The following is a 12,192-nucleotide window of genomic DNA, read 5'->3' as shown; positions in this document are numbered from 1 at the left end:
ATAAAATGTGTCCTTATGCTGCTGACTGAATTATGAAAGAATGCTTTTCTGCCCTGGCTGGTGTGACTTGGTTGAGCATTGTCCAGTGCACCAAAAGGTCACTGATTCAATTCCCAGTCAGGACACAAACCCAGATTGTGGGCTCAATCCCAGGTCAAGGCGCCTATGGGAGGTGACCGATAGATGTATCTCTCTAATATTGATGTTTCTCTCTTCCTCTCCCTTCCTCTCTCTTAAATTAATAAGAATATTATAGAAAAGGAAACAAAAGAAAAGAAAGCTTCCCTATCATCCATTGTAACATGTATTCTAATTTAAACCATGTCAAAATTTAGGTAAAAAAAAAGTTTCTTAGAATCAGTAAAATATACTATTCAAACCTGCTGACCATATGAACATCCTACTCATGACATTATTATATATGAGCAACTTCGTAATGTTTTCCCATATAAGAGCCCACTTTAGACTATAATCTCTGAGATGACAACTTTATCTTTTTCATTACATAACACATCCAAGTGTCAAATAGAATTTACCTGATGAATGCAAAGAGGAACAACTTTTCTCAAAAGCATTATTTGCTCTTTTACCATCTTTACTTACCATGAAGAGGCCACTGTAACTCTTGGTCTTCTAAAAGAGCGGCAGCTGGCAGGAGTCTATTAAGGCAATCAAGAGGTGGCAACAAGTCGAGGAGGTAACTCAATAAAGGCCGAGCCACGGACACAGGGAGTAACAGTAGGGAATTAACAATCTGGCAGAGCATACTGCCTGCAGCTGAGACATATATCACATCTATGAAGGGTAAGAAATTCAACATGGATCAATTCAACATGTTACGAACTTAAAAACCAATAAATTTTAACTTAGAACTACAGTACACTAATTCAGTAACTCTTTGTTGAACACCTACCTGGTAGGTGGCGTGATATTAGTATTTACTCACTTGCAGAGAGTGCCACCAACAGACACTTTGTGGGAAAGCATACGTATCCTCATGCCAAGAAATTAAAAAGATTATAACTCCTTCCCTTAAAATGCATTATGAATTTCTGATTCACAAATCTATATCCTTTTTAGGTTTACTCAAAAAATATTTCCTGAGTACCTATACAACATACCAAGCACTGTTCTAGGTAAGATACAGCCATGAAAAAAGACATAAAAATTCCTGTCCACATAGTGCTTACATTTGAGTGAGGGAAGTCTTTTATGTTTTTTAAACCAAATTTACTTTTTTAAAAATTAACATCACCTCAAAGCATCTATCTTTTTATTATCACTATCGGTTTTAAATCACATTTGTTTCAATACTTCATTGTATTTTGGGTGGATCATTCAGAGATGAGTTCAGTTTGAATGGATTAAATTTTAATGCCCGTGCAACAGCAAAATGGAAATGTCTAGTAAGCAGTTTCTTTTTTTAGTGGGGGGACTTCAGAGTAAATTGGTTTTGGACAGACATACTGAATTTTAGTTGCCTTTAAAACAACCAAAAAAAAAAAAAAAGACACCAGTAGGTAACTAGAGAAAGGCCCATGTGAAAGGGGAGTTCGCAGCTAGGTGCAGATACAGGAGTCAACATACATATGGTGGTTAAAAGCAATGGGACCTGATAGGATCATTCAGGGAGAGATAAGGGTTTAGGGCAAAAGTCAGAGGATCATACACATTAAAGGGCATGTCCAAGAAAGAGGAGTTTATAGGAACCAACAAAAAACAGTGACCAGAGATATATGAGTAAAAACAGATTATGACTACACAGAAGCCCAAGGAAAAGAAGGCATTTCAAGAAGAAAAAAGGAACACTGGAAAATGCTGAAGGTAAAGAAACAGCAAATTAAAAATCTCACTTTATGCCATTTACAATTAATCACTTTGAGTATATATCATCCAACGCCTTAAAATTAGGCCTCTGTCATGCCAATAGCTTCTTTTAAGATTATTCAGATCAATCACTATTACCATCACCCCAAAATCAACCCAAATCAAAGGGATTTTCAATAAGGAGATTCAAGATCATCCTTATTCTACTCAGAGGTTTCAGGCCCTCATAAGGCTTTGGAAAGGCTAAGGACTCTTATTTTATAACCACTGATTACATTTGAAAGCTAGTTCTAAACATACCTCTTAATTTTTCTCCAACACTGCCATTCCAAGGACTTTCTTTGAGTAAATTTGCAGAACGTGAATAAATATCTGTGGCATGAGGCAACAAGAGCTGAAGATGTTTATGGAGCAATGCCACACTGCTTGAATTCTGAGGGGGAAAAGTTGCTAAATTACTACACTTTAAAAGATTCAAGGTACACAAATGTCATGGCTTAACCAAATATCTGAGTTTCAAGGTCCCTGAGAGATCACCATAAAAGGCAAAGAATCACATACCTCGCTAATATTATTGATGTGACAAAATGCCAGCAGCTGTTTCTGCAGTGAACACAGCAATTCATGAAGATGAGCAGGCTGACTGTTCTCTGAAGATGATGTTCCAAGCAGAAATTTATCACTATTCTTTTCTAGCTCTCCAAATGCTTGATCCTAAAATGATACATAAATGAAAATCATATATGAAGTGCTTGAAAATGAAAGTAAGGTCCTACCATCAATGATTCTGATTTAAGAAGCCATTGTCTTCTTTCTTCAATATTATAGATTTTTAAATCGTTGCTATGTTGTTATTAGCTATTAGATAAGATTTATTAAAAAATCTCAATTTGTTTTTCCATTAAAGAAAAAATACATATTTCACCAAAGAAATTTTGAAAATACAGAAAATAATAGGAAAACAGTACAGTACCCAAAGACAACATATTTCAACATTTTAATGCTATTGTTTTCCAGATTTCTGTAAAGTTTTTGTTTTCACATGCTTGTGAATTTCTAACATCACAATTCTTAAAAAGGAAATTTATTTCTGACTATAATAGAAATAAGTGGACTAGCACTGGCCAGGAAGCTCACTTGATTGGAGTGTCGTCCCATACACCAAAAGGTTGTGGTTCCGATTCCCCAGTCAACGGGCGTACAGGAGGCAACCAATCTCTCAATCTCTCTCTCTCTCCCCTCCCTCTCTGTCTCAAATCAATTTAAGAAGCATGTCCTCAGATGAAGATTAAAAAAAAAATAAAATAAATAAGTGGACTAAGTAGAGATGATAATTAAATATAATATGTGATCCTGGATTGAAAGGGAGCTGCTATAAAGGACAATTTAATGGGACAATTATAGAAATTTGAATATGGACTATATATTAGACTAGAGGCCCGGTGCATGAAATTTGTGCACTAGGGGTGTGTGGGGGGGGGTCCCTCAGCCCAGCCTGTGCCCTCTCGCAGTCTGGGACCCCTCTCTCCTTACCACCCACCTGCTTTTTGCTCCCTACAGCTCAGCTCGCTGCTCCTTAGTGTTGCCGCAGAGGCTCCCGCCACCGCCGCTTCGTTCACCAGACATGAGCCCAGCTTCTGGCTGAGCAGCACTCACCCTGTGGGAGCACACTGACCACCAGGGGGCAGCCCCTACGTTGAGCGTCTGCCCCCTAGTGGTCAGTTCATAGCGACCTGTCATTCCACCATTCTGTCACTTTGCATATTAGGTTTATATTATATAGGATAGTAGTTCTGCATCAATGTTAAATTTCCTGAATTCTATAAATGTTCTGTTGTTATTTGAGAGAATGTACTTCTTATTAAGAAATACATGTTTAAGTGCTTAGGAATAGCCAGCATGACATCTGCAACTTACCTCAAATGATTTAGAGGAAAAAAATAGATGATAGATGATAGATAGATAGATAGATAGATAGATAAAGGCAAATTTGGGTAAAGAATACATGGAGTTCTTTGAATGACTCTTGTAACTCTTGTGTAAGCTTTAAATTATTTCAAGTTTAAAATATTTTTTAAATGCATAATGTAAAAAATTTAGAAAGTACCAAAACTGTATTTTAAAAAACTTAAAAGCATCATTCAGCCAATCACCCAAAGAAAATCACTATTAATATTTTTGATGTATTTGTTTCCTGATTTTTGTGACTTTTTCATAATACTGCTCATTCTATTTTTACTCTTCTCTTTTCCAACAAATTCACAAATATTATCTACATTTTCATAAACCACCTATATATATAAAACCCTACTATGCAAATAGACTGAACAGCGGAACAACCAAACCGGTTGCTATGACGTGCACTGACCACCAGGGGGTGAGCACAAAACATGGAAGGCATCAGCAGCAGGCAGCAGAGCGCAGAACATGGCAGGCATCGGCCATGGCAGGATGGTGGAGCAGGTGAGCAGGGGCACCACCATCCGGTGCACCAGTCACTGTCATCCAGGCGAGCCTCAAGTGGTTACTGAAAATTCTTTGCTCCCACATGCGATGGCCCCGCCCGACGCTCACACCTGCTGCTGGCACCAGCCCTGCTTACACCCGCTACTGGCACCGGAGCCGCTGTTCTCATCCACTGCTGGTGCCTGGCTCTGGCCCCAATTGTTTGGTGCCATCAGCAGGTGCGAGTGACTGGCTGCCGGCCCCAATCACCCCTCAGGACTTCTCTACCTCCCCCTGCTCCTGAGGGACAATCGGGGCCCGCAGCCGCCTCTTGCACTTGCTGCCGGTGATGGCCCCACTCACAACTGTAGCCGGCGCCAGAGCCGCTGCTCACATGCACTGCCAGCGCTGGGTGCCGGTCCCGATCACTCGGCGCTGTCAGCGGGTGCAAGTGGCAGCTGCCAGCCCCTCAGGACTTCTCCACCTCCCCCTGCTCGTGAAGGGCAATCAGGGCAGTAATTGCTGCTCACACACATTGACAGCATCAGCCCCTCTCGCACCCGCTGCTGGCGCAGGCCCCAATCGCTCTGTGCCATCAGCAGGTGTGAGCAAGGCTGATGCCATCAGCACATGAGAGTGGCAGCAGCTGGGCTGCCGGCAGAGAGGGGACCAAGGGCCACAGCGGGAGGGGCCGGGCTGGGGCATGGAGGATGGGGCGAGACCCGCCCCTGCACCCACCGCAGCCTCGTGGCCCCAGTTCCTTTGAAGGTGCACAAATTTGTGCACTGGGCCCCTAGTGTATATAAAACTTGAGTCATATAATATTTCATTGAGCATATATATATACATATATATATATATATATACACTTATATAATTTAATCATTCCCATATTTTAGACATTTCAGTTGTTTCTAATTTCTTATTATCCTATATAATAAAAGGCTAATATGAAAATTGTCCCTACAGGCGGGAGTTTGACCAACCAGGAGTTAGATGTGCGCTGATCACCAGGGGGCGGCGTGGAACATGGCGGGTGTCAGCGACACAGCGCTGGCAGTGGGTGGCAATAGAGGTGCTGCCAACCCAGATGGGCCCTGACGAGAGCGGGATGGTGGAGCAGGTGAGCAGGCAGTGCCAGGCTAAGGCGGGTGCGAAGGGAGGCCCTGGCCGGCGGCAGCAGCAGCAGCAGGCCGCCGGGGGAAGGGAGGCCCTGGCAGCAGCTGCTAGGGACCCTACCCGTGCACATATTTCATGCACTGGGCTTCTAGTTGGTTATAATTAATGATGCAATGAACATCTTTATGCATAATATATGGTTTGTTTACAATATGCAAAAGAGGATCTCAGAACATTTTAAGACCCTTGCAATATAAGCACCATTATAAGCTCCCAAATAAGCACTATTAGAGAGAAACTGACTGACTGTATCCCCGCAAAATTCATATGTTGAAGGCTAATCTCCCCAAATATTTTAATAACTGGAAGCAGGATCTTTGGAAGGTGAATTGTTGTGAGGGCAGAGCCCTCATGAATGGGATTATGCCCTTACAAAAGAGATCACAGAGAGCTTGCCTGTGTGAGGACACAGGCAGGAAAACTACCCAGTCCTCCAGTGCCTTTGTCCTGGATTTCCCATCTGCAAACTAATTAATAAATTTGTGTTCTTTATAAGTCACCCAGTCCAGGGTACTGATATAGCAGACCAAACAGATTAAGATAATTTATTATTTTAGCCCAAAAGTAGTATTTTATTGTCATGTCCACATAATATACACATCTACCTTAGCCCTAATGACATAATAAAGGAACTACTTTAATTCAGCATAAATGTTCCTTAAAACTTTGGGAAAAAATTTCGGACAATAACAAGTGGGTATGTGTGTGTGTGTGTGTGTGTGTATGTGTGTGTGTATATACATATATCACTGTTCCCATTCCACTTACAGTCAAATATCAAGTCAAATTTACATTCTTAAATCTGAGAGAAAATAATTTATAAGAACAACTATACTCTAATTTAGTCAACAACCTTTTAATGTAGGCAGAACAAAACGCTAAAACTTATATAGAAGGAAAAGAATATACAGACCTGACACTATGAAAGGATACACAAACAAGTTGTAGTTAAGTTATTCAGTACATTTTGACTCTAAAAATTGCTAAAGGGCATGCAGTTATAATGCTATGGTTAGATGAGGTTATTTGGGCAAGGATTCCTAGAATAAGGTGGGGGGTGGGTTGGTAGGTGGGAAGATATCAACCAAAGAACTTGTATGCATATATGCATAATCCATGGACACTGACAATAGGGTAGTGAAGGTCTGGGGCAGGGGGTGGGGGTGGACCAGAGGGGGTCAATGAGGGAAAAAGGGGACATATGTGATACTTTCAACAATAATGATTTTTTTTTTAAGTTACAGATTGGTAGACAGAAGAGCAAGCAGAAGATAGGTATGCCATGTGCAGGAGATCAAGAGTGGTATGTAAGCCAAATGATAAAAGGTCTGAAAAAGTTTTAATTTAATACAATCTTGTTTTTTAATAAAACAAGGTTATTCCAGCAGTAGGATACTGAGAAGACACCAATAGTGAAAACAGTTATAACACTACTATTAATATTAGGTCCTGATGGCCTGAGTTAGAACCTATAGAAATGAAAAGAAAAAAAGAGATGGATCTAAGAAACACCACAAAGTAAAAATTAATGGCCCCCTAATACAGGGAAAGCTACAGTGTCCACCTTCTTTTCTCCAGTTGAACAGCCTATTCTTAGTTAGTGCTAATCATATTGTTTAATTATAAGATTATATCTGGTAAGGTCAATCATTATTATACCCATCCTCATTATTCCTCTCTTGCAAAATGTTGTTGACTATTTGTATCTGTTTATTCTTGTACATTAACATCAAAAAAATTTTGGTAAAATTCTAAAATAAATCTCTTTGGAATTGTCGATTATAAGTCAGTAGGCAGCCACAATATTTCAGGAGATTTGACATGTTTTCGCCCTATGGAGGAGTGGAATCTAGAGCTTTATTTCATTAGTGTTTAAATGTCAAAATATCTTGACTTAAAGTGATATCTTCCACCTCTAAAAACAAAGAAAAAAATAAGAGCTTTATTATTATTATTATTATTTTAACCACACACAAAAAAGAACTTACTGTATAAAATCCTAAATTTCTTAAGAGAGTCTTCATCAAAATTTCAGCTAGATGAGTGTCTGGATGGCAGCTCTGAGTGCCATAAGGTTGATCTGACAGGTTTCCGTAGCCAGTACACACAGAAGAGAGGTCAGCAGCATCAGAGGGTGAACTATAGCCAAGTAAGGAGGCTACATGGGTATGATCTTGCAAACTTGTCAGAATGATATCCAGTTGCATTCTCTAAAGAAAAATATTTCCATTGATAAAATAGGAATTAGCTTAAAACTCACTAGAAAAAAAAAAGATCCCATAAAAAAACTATACTAATGATGCTAAATAATCCACTTCATATCCTCATTAACAATCATCTTTTAGCAAATAAGTAATCAAAAGAAAAGCTATCTGGCCCTGGCTGGTGTGGCTCAGTTAGTTGGAGCGTCATCCCATACACCAAAAGGTAGCGGGTTCGGTTCCCAGTCAGGGCACATGTGGGAGGCAACTCTTCAATGTTTCCCTCTCACATCGATGTTTCTCCCTCCCTACCTTTCTCTTTTCCTCTCTCTGAAAAAAAAAAAAAAAGAAAGAAAAATTTAAAAAAGAAAAGCTATCCCATTAATACCACTTGGGAAAATGCAACTTAGAGTTTTATTCCACTCTTTATTATAAAACCTAAAACTCTAAGCTAAAATGGCATACTCTGCATAATGATTTTAGCACTGTACGTAGAAAGGAGTCGGAAACGTCAACAAATAAACTATACTACACATTCTTCTACAGAATTACCAATGAAACTATTTATTCTAATGTTTAAAATATATAACTGAAACCTAAGCTAATGCAAAATACTCATTGCAAGGCACCTGTGAATATTATATTACAAGGACGCACCATTTTCCCCAGGCATGTTTAACTCTACAATTGATTGTTCTACTTGATTAAGCAAAATGTACTTACTTTAATGTACAGAAGATATTAAAAAAAAGAAAAGAATAAGCACACTCATATCATCAAATACTTTTTCATAATAGTCATCTTTTACTTTTTATGTAAGCAATTTCAGACAAAGTTCTGGGCATGGAATCAATAATAGTGCATGCCCTTGATTTCAACTCAGTACATTAAAAATAAACTAAAAGGTCTCTGATTTGAAAGTGTAAGCAACACTGGAAAAATTAGTCATAATTTTAATAATTACCCCCATAATTTAATAAGTTATCATTTACTTCACCTTCATTAGAAATCTGGGAACTCTCCCAGCAGAAAATATTAAATACAAGGATTTACCAGAACCATCAAGTTAAGTGCAGTATTATTTCATAAACACAAGGCAATCAATTAGTTTTATTTTCCTCTCTCTGTGCTTTGTATGTGATATTACTGGCTTACTTAGATACCATGCAGAAACTCACCTGTCCTTTGGATAAGCTTTCCCATCTATCAGGTCCTTGGGGTAAAAGAGAATGAAGTAATTCCATACGTTCTCGTAATGGAGGTAATAGCATGGTTGCTCCCACTGACAGAGTCTCAATTACCACCTAATATTAAAAAAGAAAAGTGTATTTATTGGCCTGGTTCTTATCTTTTTAATAAATAAGATAAATTAAATCCACTGATATTAGGATCACAGAAAGTGGATCATGGAAATCTAAATAAAAATTATGTGAAAAAAGAAAGCATGCAAGTCCTTATTTAAATGTCTTTAAGAAGACCAGAATACATATTTTCGATTTGCCACTAAATAGATAATCATCATCCAACAAATATTTAGTGTTGAATACAGCATTGGGCCTCGTAAGGCTCTCTGCAAAGTTGAGCAAAACTCCTGAAGTGTCCCAATCATGAAAGATAAGGAACTGTAACAGAGTGCAGGAGACTAAGGAGAAATAACAATTAAATGCAAAACGGGCTCCTAGATAGGATCCTACAAAAGAACAAGGACATTAGTGGAAAACTGATATAATTTCTAATAAGGTTTTTAGTTTAATTAATAGTATTAAGCCAATGAAATTTCTAGGGTTTGATCACTGTACTGTGGTTACATAAAGACATTAGTATTAGGGGAAGCTGGGTGACAGATACATGAAAATCCTATTATTTATGCAACTTTTCCTTAAGTCTACAATTGGTTCAAAATATAGCACTAAAAAAGAAAGAAACAAAACACAGCAACAGTGATTGCTGAAAACAGATTAATTATCAGAAGTTTCAGGGAGAAGGAAAAAGGAATAAAAACATTCCTCAACAGAAACAGCCTTATGCACACCCTGGGAGAATCCATCTCCTAAGAACTCTCCTAAAACAGAGTAGCTACCAAGGAGGCTCAAGGAATAAATAAACGATTCTAAGGATATTTTTTTTAAGTTAACTTTCCTTACTTTATTCCAATACTTTTCAACCTTTAAAAAAATATTTCACTACTTATTGCTGATATTAAATTCTCAGTTTCACATTAATGTTAATACTCCTACCTACATCCCAGCAACATGCCCCTGCAGCAGAAAAATCACCATCTTTTTTGTTTTATTTTAAACTGACATGTAAGTCACATGTCATAAAATTCCTGCATGCCCCTCAAAGGGATTGAGCCTGCAACCAGGGTATGTACCCTGACCAGGAATCAAACCCTGATCTCCTGGTTCACAGGTCGACGCTCAACCACTGAGCCATGCCGACAGGGCTAAATTCACCTTTAAAAAAAAAAAATTATCACCCAAGGATATGTTTTTATTGATTTTCAGAGAGAGAGGGAGGAAGAGGGGGAGAAATCAATTGATTGCCTCCAATACATGCCCCAACTGGGGGTTGAACCCACAACCGAGGTATGTGCCCTGACTGGGAATCGAACTTGCAACCTTTTGATGCATGGGACAATGATCCAACCAACTGAACCAACTGGCCAGGACCCACCTTTTGAAAGTATGAAATTCAGTGGTTTTTAGTATATTCAGAGTTGAACAACCATCACCACTAATTTTAGAACATTTTTTCATCACCCAAACAAAGAAACTCTGAGCCCATTAATAGTCACGCCTCATCTCTCCCTCCCTCAAACCCCTAACAACCAACTAACCTATTTTCTATCTCTATGAATTTGCTTACCCTGAACATTTCATGTATATGGAATCATACAACATGTAGCCTTTTGTATATGGCTTTTTTCACTTAGCATACTGTTTACTAGGTTCAGTCACGTTGTAACGTGTCAGTTTTTCATTTCTTTTTATAGCTGAGTAATATTACATTTTGTTTATCCACCATTTAACAGACATTTGTTTATTTCTACTTTTTGGCTATTACAAATAACTAGAGGCCCGGTGCACAAAATTTGTGCACAGAGGAAGTGGGGGGGAATGTCCCTCAGCCCAGCCTGAACCCTCTCCAATTTGGGACCCCTTAGGGGATGTTCAACTGCTGGTTTATGCCTAAACTGGCAGTTGGACATCCCTCTCACAATCCGGGACTGCTGTCTCCTAACCACTCTCCTGCCTGCCTGCCTGATCGCCCCCTAACTGCTCCCCTGCTGGCCTGATTGACACCTAACTGCCTTCCCCTGCTGGCCTGTTCGCCCCCAACTGCCCCCCTGCCAGCCTGGTCGCCCCCAACTGCCCTTCCCTGCCAGCCTGGTCGCCCCCAACTGCCCTTCCCTGCCAGCCTGGTCATCCCCAACTGCCCCCCCGCTGACCTGGTCGCCCCACGCAGCCTACTGTTCAGTCGTTTGGTCATCCCTCACTAACACCCTCCCCCTGCCGGCCTTGTCACCCCAAGCAGCCTGCTGTTCGGTCGTTACACTGTGATGGCATCCCAGACAATTTGCATATTCCTTTATTATTAGTATAGATATTGCTATAAACATTCTTGTACACATTTTTGCACGGACATGTTTTCAGTTTCCTTGGGTATAGATAGATCTAGGTGTGGAATTGCTGCATTACATAGTAACTCTATGTGTAACTAAGAGAGTACCTGTTTTCCAAAGTAGGTGTACCATTTTACATTCCCACCAGCAATGTATGAGGGTTCCAATTTCTCTACATCCTCACCAATATTTATCATTGTCAGTCTTTTTTATTATAGCCTCCTAGTGGGTATGAAGCATATCTCATGTGGTTTTTATTTGCATTTCCCTAATGACTTACAATGTATATTTTTTCATGTTTTTATTGACTATATTTATATCTTTGGAGACACAACTACTCAGATTCTTTGTTCATTTTTTTTTAAATTGGGTTATCTTTTTTATTGTTGAGTTATAAGAATCCTTTACATATTCTAGAAACCAGCTTATCGGACATATGATTTACAAATATTTCTCCCATTCTGTAAATTATATTTTTATTTTCTTGATAATGTCCTTTGAAGCATAAATGTTTTTCATTTTGATGAAGTCCAATTTACCTTTTATTCTTTAGTTGCTTGTGCTTTGGCTAAGAAATTAGTGTCTAATCCAAGGTCATAAATATGATGGATGAATGGGTGAGCAAAATGTGGTATATACATACAACAGAAGGTTATCCAGCCTTAAAAAAGAAGTAAACACTGCCATATGCTACAACATAGATCAGCCGTGGGCAAACTACGGCCCGCGGGCCGGATCCGGCCCGTTTGAAATGAATAAAACTAAAAAAAAAAAAAAAAGACCGTACCCTTTTATGTAATGATGTTTACTTTGAATTTATATTAGTTCACACAAACACTCCATCCATGCTTTTGTTCCGGGCCCTCTGGTCCAGTTTAAGAACCCATTGTGGCCCTCGAGTCAAAAAGTTTGCCC

The 12,192-nt window shown here is 39.1% G+C and overlaps 1 protein-coding gene across 2 annotated transcripts in view; it reads right to left on the bottom strand.

The window, feature by feature from the left end:
• Positions 1-12,192, bottom strand: part of HERC1 (HECT and RLD domain containing E3 ubiquitin protein ligase family member 1) — a 177,983-nt gene that overhangs the window by 107,432 nt on the left and 58,359 nt on the right. For both annotated transcript variants that reach the window (XM_023757829.1, XM_023757830.1), the window contains exons 13-17: positions 8,831-8,956; positions 7,440-7,661; positions 2,389-2,541; positions 2,128-2,260; positions 604-795 (exon numbers count right to left, since the gene is read on the bottom strand). In XM_023757829.1, coding sequence (XP_023613597.1) covers positions 604-795; positions 2,128-2,260; positions 2,389-2,541; positions 7,440-7,661; positions 8,831-8,956 — 826 coding nt within the window. The remainder of the gene's footprint in view (positions 1-603; positions 796-2,127; positions 2,261-2,388; positions 2,542-7,439; positions 7,662-8,830; positions 8,957-12,192) is intronic.

This window comes from Myotis lucifugus, unplaced genomic scaffold (genome assembly GCF_000147115.1).
Source record: "Myotis lucifugus unplaced genomic scaffold, Myoluc2.0 scaffold_115, whole genome shotgun sequence".
Classification (NCBI taxonomy): domain Eukaryota; kingdom Metazoa; phylum Chordata; class Mammalia; order Chiroptera; family Vespertilionidae; genus Myotis; species Myotis lucifugus.
Note: the sequence above shows the minus strand (reverse complement) of the source record. Positions and strands in the feature narration are given on the sequence as shown.